The sequence below is a fragment of the Barbus barbus genome (genome assembly GCF_936440315.1).
Source record: "Barbus barbus genome assembly, chromosome: 5".
Classification (NCBI taxonomy): Eukaryota; Metazoa; Chordata; class Actinopteri; order Cypriniformes; family Cyprinidae; genus Barbus; species Barbus barbus.
Window position 1 is genome coordinate 18,989,837 of NC_136733.1, and position 17,099 is coordinate 19,006,935.

General features: G+C 36.8%; 2 protein-coding genes across 3 annotated transcripts in view; both read left to right on the plus strand.

The window, feature by feature from the left end:
• The window catches only part of LOC306870239 (mucosa-associated lymphoid tissue lymphoma translocation protein 1-like), a 1,002,100-nt gene that overhangs the window by 541,880 nt on the left and 443,121 nt on the right, over positions 1-17,099 (plus strand). The window lies entirely within an intron of this gene.
• The window catches only part of LOC306870259 (potassium channel subfamily T member 1-like), an 82,141-nt gene continuing 69,731 nt past the window's right edge, over positions 4,690-17,099 (plus strand). Inside the window, exon 1 of the mRNA XM_079417420.1 lies at positions 4,690-4,893. Coding sequence (XP_079273546.1) covers positions 4,748-4,893 — 146 coding nt within the window. The 5' untranslated portion in view covers positions 4,690-4,747. The remainder of the gene's footprint in view (positions 4,894-17,099) is intronic.

Sequence of the window (17,099 nt, forward strand, 5' to 3'; positions counted from 1 at the left end):
ATCTATCTATCTATCTATCTATCTATCTATCTATCTATCTATCTATCTATCAGCAGAAGAAAGAAAGTCATACAAATTTGAAACATCATGAAAGTGAGTAAATGATTACAGAATTTTCATTGTTTGGGTGAACTATCCTATTAATATCAATGGATCGTCAGAGACAGAAACAGTGTGATGTAGATGAGATGAAAATATGTATACAGTTAGAGGTTATTAGAGTTATTAGTATCAAAGGGCATGTCAAATCTGAAAAATAAACAGTGTAAAATGCTTTGTTTATTCTACTAACTTGTACTGCAGTGCATGAAATGCAGTAAAGTACTCCATTAAAAAGAGATACTTGTAGTGCTACCAGCATGTTGAGTTTTTAAGGTCAATGTTCATTTAAAGGGATAGTACACCCAAAAATTTTAATTCTGTCATTAATTACTCATCCTCATGTTGTTCCAAACCTGTAAAACCTATGTTCATCTTCAGAAAACAAATTCAATATATTTTCTATTTAAATTTTTTATTTAAGAGCTGTCTACCCTCCATAGATAGCACTGCAACTACTACGTTCAAGGCCCAGAAAGGTAGTAAGGACATTATTAAAATAGTCCATGTGACATCAGTGGTTCAACCATAACTTTATGAAGCTACAAGAATCCATTTTGAGCGCAAAGAAAACAAAAATAACAGCTTTATTCAACAATTTCTGATGAACCACTGATGTCACATGGACTATTTTAGTGATGTCCTTACTACTTTTCTGGGCCTTGAATGTGGTAGTTCTGTTGCTATCTCTATAATTAATTACAGAATTTTCATTTTGGGTGAACTATTCCTTCATAACTGTCACCTGCCCGTATACGGGCAACCTAAATTTACTTCACTATATTACTATTAAATTCTAATCTAGTCATGGCAAACTATATATCGTTGGAAAGGTCTAAGACTCAAGAATACATATTTGTTGATGATTTTGCAGAAAAAATATATTTTGGAAGAGTAATGGATAATATATGAAAAGAGTGTGCATCAAAAAATCTGTATCATTACAGGAGTTTTCACCTTCGTAACAAAAAGTCAACAACCACACTTTTAATCATTCAAACTTTGATTTTCATGCTAAAAGTTCATAACATAAACATTGATTCTAGTATTTAGCCAAAAATATTCAGAAAATAATATTATACATAGAGAACAGAGAGAGTGCAGAAAAAGATGCAGTGTGTGCCAACAAAAAACCGCTGTGATCTGCCATGCATGTAATTTGTATTTTTGTTTCAAGGCAGCACGAGACTGTTTCAATCACTGGCATGATGCCCAAAACTTGTAGGTTAACATTTATAAAGTTGTAAATAGTTGTTAACAAGAGGGAAAAAAGTTGTAAATAGGTGAAAATTGTAAATAGTTTAGATTGTAAAAAGTTTTGTCAAATGTTTGTGGTTTAGTTTTTATAGTTTTCTTTTTTGATTCATTCTTGTTTGCTTGTTCCAAATGAAATGTTTATAGAAATGTAGCATTTATTTATATAAAAACAATCAAACAAATAGTAAAAAACACAAAAAAACATCAATGTGTATTGTGGTGTCATTTGCCAGATCAAGTAACTAGGACATTTAGGAATCACCAATAGGGTGTGCCCCTAGTGGATTTTTGGAGGTTATGCAGCTATACAGTCTTACAGAAAGCTCATTTTTTGAGTTTTTGACCTAAAATTTTTAACACAACTTGGTTAGAATTTTGGCTTTTTTAGGCTGAAACCTATATTAATTTATATATATTTTTAATAAAAGCAATAATATATATTTTATTATATTTTTATAACACTAAACTTAAATTTCAATAACTTTTATATAATTTAATTCTATAAAACTTTTCCACTTCAGCAATAATCTGCCAAGTGTCTTCTTTTAAAAGAGACCAACCATAAGTCTTTAGTCCAAAGGGTTCATGAATTACAACCATTTAAGTTTGGGTAGTGCATTTTCACATCAATGCTCAAAAAGGGGGGTGACAGTTAAAGGGTTAAGGTATTTTATCATGTTAATGGGTGAAAATATTTGCTATCTTATGGCAGAAAAGCAACATAACCAGTTGTTAAAATACCTGTAAGACATAGGAAAATACATTGTGAATTACATTTCTTGCCAAATGGCGAATTGATTTGGCTAACTAACATATATTAAAAATTAAATGTTTTTTTTGGGAGGAGAAAAACATTGAAAATTAATTATTTATTATGTTTACAGTTTAGCTTCAGTTAAGCAAATTTATCTTATTTTCCATGATGTTTATATTTTTCATGATATATTATATAACTTGATTAGTTAAAAATCTTCCATTAGTTCCTTTAAAAAAGAAAAGAAAAGTTGGTTGATGGTGTGATTGTCTAGTAGATTCAGATTTCATTGAGATTTCTCCTCACACCTCCTGAGCTCATAAAAATCAATAATTCTCTGACAGTAACAATAACACTGTCTCAGGGAGGATTGGGAAAGATGAGTACGGCTCTTCCTCTGACCACATGGTGTCACTGTGATGTTTCATTGGTGGAATCCCCTGTCTGCTGTTCTCATAATCTACTGTTACATAATCATCATCCTCAGTGCAGAGACTGAGAGAGAACTGAGACTCCCACTCAGCCAGTGGGCCGTTCTCTCTGTTTGTGAAGATTTTATGCTTACAGCAGTGTTGATGTTTGCTTTCTGGTGCTTGTGCTGTTATCATTTATATAAAAGGTGTTTGGTCTCTGCCGATACACTATACAGTAGGTACTTCAATGTTAGTATGCATGAACAGTTTCTTAAGGGTAAAAAAAAGCAAACTTTTGGCCAGTACACATATTGAGTGTCATAGCGAAAAAGGACAATATAGTGTTGAAATGTAATTGAAATGTCTCACTTTATCAGTTTACCAGAGTGATCAGTAAACCCCACAACAGCTATACAAATACGCATGGCTTGATTTGTAGTTATATGAGGAGAGGTGTGATATTATGTTTCTAGACATTTTTGCTTACAATTTTCACTTGGCGGACCATATGGGAGAAAATCCCATCGACTTTACACCCTTGCAGTGTCCTAGCAACCACCCAGTCACTATAGCAACCACATAGCATCACACTAACAACCACCCAGAATAATGGGCAACTGCATAGCAACACCCAGGTGATCAGCAACTACACAGAACACTCAAGCAATCACAATAGGTGCGTTCCGATTGACAGGGTCCCTACACAGTGTTTACTGCTCCCTACTTCGCTGACAATAATCGCTCATTTGGAACACCTTGCAACGTCATCAAAGAAAATCAACGGCACGGTCATGTAGATTACGATATAACATGAATAAACATTGTAATTTATTTTACTTTCAAATTTAAACACATATAAAATACATACAATTATGTATCTAATAAATATAGTGAAAATGTTACAGATTGTAGTGGTTTCATCCCGTACACTTTCTTTCCCACATGTAGCCTCATTAAACTCCCCTGAGGTAAATACAGTAAAATAAACATTGACAGAGCCTCAGCTGTTTCTCGCTGGCTTTACTTAGTTTCACCTATTCATACACAATATGCAAATATAACTCATCGCCATAACCATTCATAAATACTGTAGTTTGTATAATAATACAATTTATTGCAACGCCTCTATTGCAGAGCCTTTAAAAAACTCAACGGCTCAGCTCCATCGTTAGTTCTAACTGATGATGCGGTGCGCAATGACAGTTGGGTGATTTTCCCTCTCCACTTCCTGTGAAGTGATGTATCGATGTTCCCTTATTCCCTATGCCGTTTGCAGTGCCCTTCGTACTGAACATGTTCGTTCCCTTCGGATTGGAATCTCACTTAGATGGTGGAATACCAATAAAGTATTAGGTAGAGTAAAGGGTAGGTGTAGGGAGGGCTTTATTGTCCCAATAAGGCAGCATCCATTAAATAATTTGAATTAAAATGATCATTTACACTCAATACGTTATGTATTGCATACTGTTTTATAATGTACTAGAATACTGGGGTGCAGAGAATTGCCACTATTTGCAATAAGTAGTATAAAAAGCAGAAAATCCTGCTATTTTAACATAGTGTGGATAGAATCTATAGCCATTTGCACTTAGTGTAAATATCATCTAACTGCCTTAAATACAAAGCTACAAAATGCAAAATCTTTAACTATATTTGCACTCCATTAGGCAATATTATTCACGTTTTTCATTTAATCTGAAGCCTGTCACTCTTCACTAAGTTGTATAGGCCTATTTTTTTGTGTGTTTGTTGAATTTGTTTAAAAAGCTCTCTCTTTCTGGCCTCACTTTTTTTTTTAATGAAATATTTCCAAGTGCTGATGTTTTTTTTTTGTTTTTTTTGTTTTTTAAATGCATATAATATACAGACCATTATCTCCACCTTTCATCTCTCCATTGATTTCATAGCGGAAAGGCTGCATTATTCAGTGTAATTAAAATGTGTGGGTCAGCTTGATGTCTTGGTTTTGATGTGGTAATATCGGTTCAGATACACTTGTGAGCGGGACTTGCGCAGTTGAGGCTGTAGGCTGGAGAATCTTCAGACCATTGAGCACTGAAGACTCCACGCGCCTCAGTTCTTCAGTCGTGTGAGAGTGTTATTACCCTCAACGCGCGTCCGGCAGCAGGTGTATTTACGGATGCGACGCGCCGTAAAGTGAAGCATGAGGCGGCGCTGACAGCCCCCGTCCATCTCTGCTGGCGGTAACTTGTGAGCCTGAAGAATGGCAGGTGCCAAAAAAACCGAGTCGCCGTCCGAAATCGACCCGGACGTAAAGACCGAAGCCAGGAAATCCTTCGAGCACATTTGGCTCAATTCGTCGATGCCGGTTCGGACGATGGGTTCTTTTGAGAGCGATGCTGGCCAAAGGTACCGCAGTCCCGTTTCAAGCAGCATGTGTGTGTGAACGGAACACTGTTTGATAACAAAACTGCAGCATCCTCCAGCACGCGCCACATTCACTGGGAATAACTCAAAACTGATGCGCTAATGGCGATTTATGATGGATGAAACGATCAAGAAATCATATATTTCGTATTTAGTGTAGCTTGCATGTAAATGCTGGGCGATTTTGTACACGAAGTCCTCAGTGAATTACATCAGTGCATCTTTTCTAGTCGTTTTGAACACCAATATGATCGAAGACAGGAATGTCAGGTCTACCTGATAATGCTGTGGCAATATTAATCTGCCACAAAGATTACATAAAGCCACCTAAAACATTTATAATTTAATGACTGACAGGAGGGTGCTGCATTGCTTTCTCTTTCTGTAAGTCTATATATTCACTCATTCAGTCATCTAATAGCTCTTTATTGCATAAAGAAATGAAACTTAGATGTAGATATTGATTTTATGCTGTAGTCTAATGCAAACCGCCAATATTCCTCTTTCTTGAGCCATTCAGAAAGCTTGACTTGTAGAAACCTCTACTAATTTGGTGTCAAATACTCATTTGACAGTCAAATATGATGCTTTGTGCAAATCACCTTGTTCCCTTATAAACAAATGACTTTTAAAGTGCTGGTGAACTAGCAAACGGATGTATTTTCCTTGTCACATTTGCTCTGTGTGGCCTTTATATCATTATGTTTAATGTGTATTTATTTGATCAGTACACCTCAGTCGTTAATTTTGAATGCATGTTTTATTTCCCATCTGGTTGTTGAATGTTATTGGATCCAACTGACAGATGAGTTTACCTACATTAATGAGATTAAAAAAAATAGAACCTTATGGTCACACAATTTGGATATGATTGTTGACCGAAGGTGAACAGGCACCTGTAAAGCATACTATCACTTATTAAAGTGGTATAAACCAAATATCTCAGTCTATGTGCAAATCACATGAAATATGATTATTTCATCATGGTTTGGTTAAGCAAAATAATCATTCATAATGCTTTTCTTTATTCTTAGTCCACACCCAGCTCTCATCTCACGCTAAAGCAGTTTTTTCAATGTGAGCTGAAGCTCTATGGACCTATTGCAGCTTCCTGCAGAGTTGGTTTCATATCTGTTCAGTGATGTCCTCTAATGTAATCCACTCCAACTGTCCATTCAGCCTATTGCCCTATTGTGTACTGCGATAATGGTGCACAAAGGTACTTGTGCTTGCAGTTGATCTGAAAATGAGAGATGAGCAAAGGGAGAGCTGTAGAGTTGTGTAAAAAATGTCAAAATAATTTTTAGTAGCATAGAGCAAGAGATGGATTATGGTTATAAGAAGCTTCTCTGAGTTTCCCAAGACTGTTTTTTCTATGTCATTCGCATGTATTTTATATTATGGTCTAATTGCTCTAAGTATAACATATTTAAATATATGCACGTATCTTGGAGTGCACATTTCATATAATTGCCATCGGCAAAATTGTTTATTGGCAAAGATAAAATAATTTATGGCATTTTACCTGCTGCAGTAACCCTCTCTAGTGATCCACGCAGTGGATGCCTTAACAACTTCTATAGGCATATCTATCTTGGCATTAGTTGCCAAGAGCTGACTATAAATAGGGCACAAGCTTACAAAAGGATGAATAGGAATCTTAATTAGCTGTTTTTCGTACCATCATCATGTCCATTAATTGCAGTAAGGAAAAAAGTTATAAAAAAAACTATGGTTAAAAAAGTGACAAATTAAAATGGAAAACATGCAGTGTGTTGTCATTCAAATTTTAAACATCAGGGTGAAATTGAAATTGCTATCCACTTTTATTAGTACTACCTGAAGCTGTAAAACAAGCTGTAAAAACCCAACTTCACTGGCACTTTATTGATGTGACATTATATTCTGACCAAATTTCAAACATTTTTTGGCCCAGTTTCACAGACAGGATTAAGCCAGGATTTAGATCAATCAGGACATTTAACTTTTATAAACGTGCCTTAAAAACACTACTGATGTGCAATAATGGAACAGCCAACAATGGAACTGACATATTTTAAGATAAGTCAGTGCAAGTTTCTTTCAGTTAAAACAGCCCAGACATACATGTTAGTCTGGGACTAGATTTAAGACTTGTGTGTGAAACCAGAGGATTAAGTCTGAACATTGCTTAATATATCAACTTATATTATTAAACACTTTCTTATTATTTTTATTTTCGTCTTATTATCTTATTATATCAAATATCAAAACTTTTAGATTTTTTAGAAACTTTTAGATTTAGGACCTTCTTTTTTATCGTGCTGTCATTGCCTTTGGCTTGAAAATCTTTTTAAACTATTTTATTGAAATGAAAACATATAACATACAGGTATAGGAACTGAATAGATATTCGAGGTCAACCTTCGGCCCAGTGTAACAACATCATATAGAGCTAATTTAGCCTTTGAATTGCCACCATGTTGTTTCCACCATGTTTTAATGTTAAAACAGTAGAAAGGACAGTTTTTAGAGATATTGGCCATTTTTTTTGGCCAGTAAGATATTCAGCTAACGAAAAATAAATATGCCTACAGTTTTGCAGTAATGTGTATTTGCATTAAATTTTGCATAATTTCAGTTCAGTAAAGAAATGTTGTTGTGACTTCCACTCTGGAAGGTTAGCGTATTCTGCTGTAGTACATTGTTTGTGAAAATGCCATATAATTCAGTATGCAAAAATCAGTTTGATGCATTTTTTAACATACAGCAATGTGTGTTACATACAGTGATGACATATAGTTGTGACTCTTATATATGTCCCTAAAGGACCAAGGACAATCATGGTTATTATAAAGTTTAATAATCTTCCTATAGTTCTGAATAATATTGAAATCACTTTCAGACCTTTTGTTTTATCTGATGTACAAATTAAAAACATCTGATGGCCAATTAGAATCCACTTTAAAGAGCTCAGACATTTAAAGTGGCAGACAACAGAATTGCAGGGAGAACATTATTATCCACTGATGTTGACATTAATAGTTGCCATTTATCTTTATACAGTTCTTGGTGTGAACAAGCCTTAATAGGGTAGAAATACCTCTAATTTATTATAATTTATTTTATACATATTATTACATGATAAAAAATACTCCGCTGCTTCGACCTTGTTTTCTAACCTATTAACAAACAATTTTTATGACATTTGATAGTAAGCAAAGCATTATAATAAATGTTTGGGAAACAAAGTGAAAAAGGCATATTTTTGATGCAGTGAAGATGATTTCATTCAGAGCCTCAACACAAAGCATCAAAACAAATTGCTGACAAATTGGCAAATACATTTCAAAAGTCTCAAAAGCTCTATACAGACAGTTGTTTCTCATGTGGACATAAGGAATTTTCTCTCACCACCTGCATAAAAATCACTGACCAAATTACCTACTTTTTTGACAAACACCAGGGTTGTCATATTTTAATTGCTGATGTCTGAATCCACATCTCTGAGTTTACAAGAAGAAATTATTATTCCAAGCATTTACAGCAGACAACCATGCGACTGGCCATGTGGGCAGCATGTTCCCGGGTTCGTAAGGTCACAGAAGTCGCTCCTCCACCGTGAATATATCGCCATCCAATTGCATGATTTTTTATCACTGAGGTGCCATGTAAATTTATTTTTACAGACATCCACATGAGAAACAGTTACCATCCAAATAGGGCTTTAGGTGGTTTATACTCACCACTTTGGCCATATGTTATTTTTATACTGTGGGTTAAAAAGTTTCAGTTTGTGCCAATGGAGTTAATTGTATCACCCACACTTCCACTGACCATAATCTGACATACTGAATACCAGATTTGCGCCTGAATTAGTTGATGACTGGTCTTTAAAAAAGTGTTTTAAAAACTGCACCTTTTATGTTGACTAATGCAAAATGTACCATGACACAAATAACCACTTCTGCGATTCTAAACAACCCAAATATATTTTTAAAAAAAACTATGAATGATCTAAACTGAATTGATTTCAAAGCTACTCTTAGACCACTTTGTGACATGTTTTTATTATACCTGAAGGGCATTTCTTTGCCCTGTCAGCTCTTTTCATTTCTTTTTTGAGCACTTAGTGAAGACAGCAAGGAGTAAGGGAGAAGGAAATTGTTTGCATGGTCAGCTGTCCTTAAAATGTTGGGGTATTTGCCCATTGTGCTTTTTAATGTGTAAGATGACACATTTTCGTGCTATAAATTGTTATTTTTCATAAATTCCTGGCAAGCTGTCAAACAAGAGACCTATGCGGGCAAAAGTCATTGCATTTGTTCAAAAGCAATATCAGAGCAGCCTGCTTCATTTTATTTTGACAATTTGACATGTACATATCACTTTTTTTTCATACTGAATTGGTACACTGAGTCAACAATTTTTTTTTGAAAATGGGTGTTACATAAGTGTAGTACACAGCGTATTGCTAGCCAGAATATGAGGGGATTGGCACCGGTTACACACAATGAAAATGTAAATGAATCATCTGCGATTGTGCCTTAATATGTCAACAACTCTCTTTCTGAGCTTTGCATAGATCAAGTTTGTAAAAGAGCTACAGCTTCAGAGCAACTCGCAGCGAGAGTGAAATGTTTCTGAGGGTGCTGTGAAATGCTGTGGTGCAGTGCAGGGTTTGTGTTTGTACTGTATGTAGGTGTAGATTTAGACAAGTGAAAAATCATCCAGTCCGACAGCAGGGACTCAACGGTCTGAAATCAGAACTGAGCACCATGCTCCTTCCTTATACACTCTATTTCATCAGCCTAGAAATGTTGATTTTGTGAGTAAGTAGATTTACTTAGTGATTTTGTTATTTTCAGATATTTTCAGTATTTCTGTAATTATGACAAAGCTGCACATTTTCAAACTATTTTTATTAAAAACTGGATATATATCCATATATTTAATGATTTAGCATGATTAATTTTGTGATTCCGGAAGTTTCATTAACTTTATGATCTTCAATAAAAACAATGCTTATAGAGGGGGGGGGGAAACAGAAATATAATTTGGTATCTTGATTTCATTTTTTAATATTTTTATCATTATTTTAGATTATGTTAAGATATTGTATTCTTAGTATTTAATGATCAGTTTATGTATGTGTATGTGTGTGTGTGTGTGTGTGTGTATATCTATATATATATGTGTGTGTGTATATACTGTATATATATATATATATATACATATATGTGTGTGTGTGTGTGTATGTTACATAAAGTGTCTACCACACAAACATTTACATATGTTAGCATAGACAATAAAACCTACAATACTAACCTATTGACAGCATCTAAAATGTAAATGATTTACTCTGAAACGTAACCGTGAAATTTACTAACAGAAAAAAGTTTATTTTACTCAAGTACTACTGAAAGTTTATTTTACTTAATAAAAAAAAAGTTATGTGAACCAAATAACTGATTATATTGAGCATAAATTAAGTTAAATTAGAGCACATTTCATCTTCCCAGCATAATTTGCTTTGGAATGTTAAAGGAGAGTAAATGGTGAAATAGCCTAAGCGCAGTGATTGCCTTGTTAATTATGTTAGTATATGTATTTGTGTTTGTGCTGTTGCTAGCTACTTAGAATAGATTTAAAGTTTCTGATATTATGTGTATTGTGCAGTTAAAGTTTTTGAGTGGATTTATAAAGTTTTTATTACATTGGAGCAATAAATAAAGCTAAGTTAAACACTTAAAGGTGGGGTAAGTGATTTCTGGTAGCCAATACTGATATTTCAAACCATCAAAACAAACACGCCCCTACTCCATAAGGGTCTCGCCCCTATTTTGGTAGCTCCGCCCCACACGTACACAACCCAGGCAACGATTAGTTCTGTGAAACAAAGCAAAACCAATGTTACTCACCTATCTAGAAGAAACAAAGCAACCTCGACGTCCGATCGCAGGCCTTCCTGCTCCTTGAGTTCTCTCCAGCGCTAGAAAGCTGATCCGATATTTACACGGGTCCTACTTCTTGCCTTATCGTAACACCGTGTCTACAACGGACGCGAGCGGCGTGACAAAATAATATAGAACTCATTATAATCAGTGATGCTGTCTACACTGGATGGGAAACAACAAATCCCCGACAGTAAACTGCTGCCGCGTTGTATTTATGACATATTGACACAAATTTCAAATGATTTTCAACGGTCGCTTTGTCGTCCAGTGTAGACAGACTTTAGGTGTTGGGGCGCAGCGCGACTGTTTTTTATTCGCCATCTCTATCTTTCTGTCGTCGCTCGGCTCTGCTAATGTCTGTCATGTGCACTGAGCGCTCTCTCCTCTGCATCATAGTAGACACGCCCCTTACTGCTGATTGGCTACAAGTTTGTTTTGGTCCTCGGGCCGACTCAGTTTTCTAAAGCGTTTTTGAAAAAATACATACCCCACTTTTAACTGTCTGTTACATTTTTCATTAAATATATATATTTAGAGGTGGGTGGGGGATAAGCAGCTCAAAAATATTGATTTATTTGGTATATCGTAACTAAAATGATCGTTTTACATTTTTCTACTCCGTTTTATATATTCTTTTTATACTCTCTATAAAAGTGGCTATGTTAAGATTTGAGGGTTAAAGGGATAGTTCTCCCAAAAATGAGACCTGCGCAAAGAAATGAGACCTGCGCAAAGAAAACAAAAATAACGATTTTGTTCAACTTTTTTTTCCTCTCTCTTTTCTCATGTCAGTCTCTGCCGCCATTCAAATTAGTACCATGACGCATGAGTGGGTTTCTGATGGAGCCAGCAAATTGCTGAATAAAGTCATTATTTTAGTTTTCTTTGCACACAGAAAGTATTCTCGTAGCTTCTTAAAATTAAGGTTGAACCTCTGATGTCTCATGGACTATTTTAGTGATGTCTTTACTACCTTTCTGGGCCTTGAACGAGATAGTTGTGTTGCTGTCTATGCAAGATCAGAAAGCTCTCGGATTTCATCAAATGTATCTTAGTTTGTGTTCCGCAGAATGAATGAAGGTCTTATGGGTTTGAAATGACATGTGAGTTATTAATGACAGAATATTCATTTTTTGGTTGAACTAACCCTTACAGGCGTGCAAAACTTTTGGAGGGCCACAGCCCTGCAGTGTTTAGCTTCATTCCTAATTAAATGTTCCAGCTAATCAAGTCCTTCAAGCTTATTTGAAAACTACAGGGTTGGAACTAAACTCTGCAGGGCAGTGGCCCTCCAGGAATTGAGTTTTGCACCCCTGGGTTGAGGGATAAAAACATCAGTTAAAAATGTAAAAACATAACGATACAAATATATTTGTAAATATATTTTACCTTTCTATTTCTGTAAATACATAAATGTTTCCATTCTAGATGTTGTCAATACATCCATAATGTATGTTTCGGTATCTATCCAAACATACAGAAACGTATTTGTGTGTGTGTGTGTGATTAGTAATCAGTTCTACAGGAAAGTTCAAAAGAGCTTGCCAGATTTTGGAAAACATGACAGAAATAATCCAGTATCTAATTTTACCTTTATCAAAGCATACATTTTGTGACACTTTGTAACAAAGTGTTAGATGTACTATTTGGGTAATGGTTGTGTGAAGCTTCATAAAGCTGCTCCAGATGATATTGTGGTAACTTTGAACACAAGTGTTTTAGTGCTAAAAAAAGCTTGAAAATCTGCCACCTGGCCAGACTCACAGCAATCAGTATAATGGGAGTGTGTTTGTTGGGATGGGGGTGGGGTTCATCCTCTCAGCTTTTGGAAGACTGATAAAATAATTCCTACACCTCAGTATTATACTACTGTATGTGTCTCTCTGTGTCACTTATTTTGTTGAGTCATTTGGTTTCTATCTAATTTTCTGGATGTAAGTGGGAGCAGTTCCCTGTAGAGTAAAAAGTGGTCATTTGAAGACTAAAGTTCTGACAGTTCCTTGCATGGAGCAACAGAAAAAGGTTTTTCAGCCAATTATTTAGTCTCAGGGATCCATACAGCAGAGTCTGCTGCTTTAGCTGTCTTTGCTAATTTGCTGCTTTGATGAATGTGAACTTAGAACATGTTTCACTCCATTTTCAACTCATTAAAGGGATAGTTTGGAGTAAAATTGTCTTCTCATTCACTTACCCTGATGGTGTTCTAGTCCTCTATGACTTTATTTCTTCTGTGGAACACAAAAAGGTCACTGATTGCATTTTTCAATGTAATAAAAGTGAATAAGGACTGGAACGATCAAAATGACCATCATAAAATGCTTGGATTGCAGCACAAGTCATATCATGTGGACCACTTATGATACTTTGAATGTTTTAATTAAATGTACCTGTTCCAGCTAATCAAGTTCTTCAGGCTCATTTGAAAACTACATGGTTTGTGTGTGTTGGAGTAGGGTTGGAACTAAACTGTGTAGGGCTGTGGCCCTCCAGGAACTGTGTTTTGCACCCCTAGGTGAATGGACCAAAAAATATGACCTAAAAAATTTGAAAACATAACTATACAAAATATGTTTGTAATTATTTAAAATTTCTATTGCTGTAAATATGTAATGTTTGCTTGTTTGTTTGTTCATTTATTTACTTTTTTCAATTATAGATGTTTTTTTTTTCTTCCTTTTTTAAAGCTTTAAAGCTTCCGCTTCAGACCCTATTGACTGTAATTGCATGGAAAAGAGCAGCCAGTGCATTATTAATTTTGTTCAGTTTTTTTTTTTTTCTGTAACATACAAAAAAGGAGGTCATAAAGATTAAGAGATTATTCCACTCATGATTTTAGAAACTGCATTGGTGATTGGATGCCTTTCAAATAATTAAGCATTGTGGAAAATTGACTGATCCGAAATAACACAAGCTCCAGTCACCTGCACAGTACATTCGACAGCTCTCTGGAATACGCTATTCTAATTGGTCAATAATGAGTTTGTTTTAATTTTGCCATTCTTAATACATAAATGTTACTGGCCACTTACTATAAGACCATTGTAAATAACAATGATAGGGCCCAAGAGCAATACTTATAAAGATAACTATAATGATAACTTAAAGTGCACACCAGTGGACACTAACTTTTCTGCTTATTAAAAACATCCGCTGCCATTTTGTCATGTGCTGCTTTAAATGCTTACGTTCTATCACATCAAGTTTCGATGTGTTATGTATAAACTATAGTGATATACACTCACAAGCCACTTTACTAGATACACCTTGCTAGTGCCAGGTTGAACCCCCTTTTACCTTCAGAACAGCCTTAATTCCTTGTCTGACTATGGTCTTCTGCTGTTGTATCTGCTACAAGGCTTGACGTGTTGTGTGTTCGGAGATGCTCTTCTGCATACATTGGTTGTAACAGCTTGAAACAGTCTGGCCATTCTCCTCTGACATCTGGCATCAAGGCATTTTTGCCCACACAACTGCTGCTCGCTGGATATTTTTTCTTTTTTTGGACCATTCTAACCCTGGTTTTACGTGAAAATCCCAGTAGATGAGCAGTTTCTGAAATACTCAGAGCAGCCCATCTCACACCAACAACGATGCCACATTCAGAATCAGAATCAGAATCAGAATTAGCTTTATTGCCAGGTATGTTTGCACATACGAGGAATTTGTTTTAGTGACAGTAGCTCCACAGTGCGACAGAATGACAGCGACAGGACAGAACACAGATAATAAAAAAATGTCAATATAAAATAATGTCAAATATACAAAATGGACAATATGAAAAATAGCACAAATACAATATACAAAATAGACAATTCAGTATGTACAGGCATGTTAGGTGCAAATTTGAAATGTAATAAGTATGTGTGTTAAATAAAAAATAAAAAGTATGATAGTGTTGTGTGTTTCATGTTTATTGTTAAGAGTTCACATGTTCATGAGATGGATTGCCTGAGGGAAGAAACTGCTCCTATGTCTGGTCGTTCTGGTGCTCAGAGCTCTGTAGCGTCGACCAGACGGTAATATTTCAAAGAGGGAGTGTGCTGGATGTGAGGGATCCAGAGTGATTTTACCAGCCCTTTTTCTCACGCATTCTTGGAGAGTGGGAAGGGTTTTACCAATGATTCACTCAGCAGTCCGGACTACCCTCCGTAGTCTTCTGAGGTCAGATTTGGTAGCTGAGCTGAACCAGACAGTTATAGAAGTGCAGAGGACGGATTCAATGATGGCAGAGTAGAACTGTTTCAGCAGCTCCTGTGGCAGGTTGAACTATCCTCAGCCAGCGAAGGAAGTACATCCTCTGCTGGGCCTTTTTGACAATAGAGTCAATGTGAATGTCCCACTTCAGGTCCTGAATGACTCCACTGCAGTCACAGTGCTGTTCATGATGGTGAGTTGGGGGAGTGCAGGGGGGTTTCTCCTGAAGTCCACGATCATCTCCACAGTTTTGAGCGTGTTAAGCTCCAAGTTGTTAAGACTGCACCAGACAGCCAGCTCCTTAACCTCCTGTGTGTAAGCAGACTCGTCACCATCCTGGATGAGGCCGATCAGTGTGGTGTCATCTGCAAACTTCAGGAGCTTGACAGAGGGGTCTTTAGCTGTGCAGTCATTGGTGTAGAGGGAGAAAAGCAGTGGGGAGAGATCACAGCCTTGAGGAGCGCCAGTGCTGATCGTACAGGTGCTGGATGTGTATTTTCCCAGCCTCACTAGCTGCTGCCTGTCTGTCAGGAAGCTGTTGATCCACTGACAGATGGAGGTGGGGACGGAGAGCTGAGTTAGTTTGGGCAGGTGGAGGTTTGGAATGATAGTGTTAAAGGCCGAGCTGAAGTCCACAAACAGGATCCTCACATAAGTCCCTGGTCTGTCCAGGTGTTGCAGGATGAAATGCAGTCCCATGCTGACTGCATCATCCACAGACCTGTTTGCTCTGTAGGAAAACTGCAGGGGGTCCAGTAAGGGTCCAGTGATGTCCTTCAGATAAGCCAAAACCAATTTTTCAAATGACTTCATGACCACAGATGTCAGAGCCACAGGTCTGTAGTCGTTAAGTCCTGTTATCTTGGGTTTCTTTGGGACGGGGATGATGGTGGAGCATTTGAAGCATGAGGGGACTTCACACAGCTCAGCACAGGATTTCAGACAGGCTGGTGTCACACCGTCTGGGCCTGGTGCCTTCCCTTCTCTTGTTCTTTTTGAAAGCCTGGCGCACGTCATCTTCTCTTATCTGCAGTGCTGGTGTGGGGGAGAGGGGAGTTGCAGGAGGTGTGAATGGTGTTTTTTCAAACCTGCAGTAGAACTCATTCAGATCGTCTGCCAGTTGTTGATTCTCCACTGTGCTGGGGGGGATGGTGTCTTGTAAATGGTGATGTCTTTCAGACCTTTCCACACTGATGCCGTGTCACTGGAAGAGAATTGGATCATTAGCTTATCGGAATAATTCCTCTTTGCCTCTCTGATCTCCTTTTCCAGTGTGTATTTGGCCTGTTTATACAAGACTCTGTCCCCATTCCTGTAAGCATCTTATTTGGCCTGACGGAGCTGTCTGAGTTTAGCAGTGAACCACGGTTTGTCGTTGTTATAAGTTAGATGAGTCCTGGTAGGAATGCACATATCCTCACAGAAACTGATATAAAATTACAGTCTCTGTGAGCTCGTCCAGATCGTTTGCAGCTTCAAAAACACTCCAATCAGTAAGGTCGAGACAGGCTTGTAAAACCCACTCTGTCTCATTAGTCCAACTCTTTACAGTCCTTAATACAGGTTTAACTGATTTCAGTTTCTGCCTGTAGGTCAGATGAACCAAACAGTGATCAGAGAGTCCTAAAGCTGCCCGTGGGACAGAGTGATATGCGTCCTTTATCGCTGTGTAACAGTGATCCATTATATTACTGTCTCTGGTGGGACATGTAACATGCTGTCTGTATTTTGGCAGTTCACGGTTTGCTTTATTAAAGTCCCCTAGAATGATTAAAACAGAGTCGTTGTTAATGTTGTTGTTCTGTGTCTGTCATCTGATCAACAAGTTTCTGTAAAGCTGAGCTCACATGCGCTTGCGGTGGAATGTAGAAGCTCACGAGATTGTTTGCGGTGGAATGTAGAAGCTCACGAGAATGAACGAGCAGAACTCCCGCGGCTAGTAGAAAGGTTTACAATTGATGAAAAGCATTTCTAGATCTGAACAGCACATCTTCTTTAACACTGTTACATCTGTATACCACCTTTCATTGATATACAAACCCGATTCCAAAACAGTTG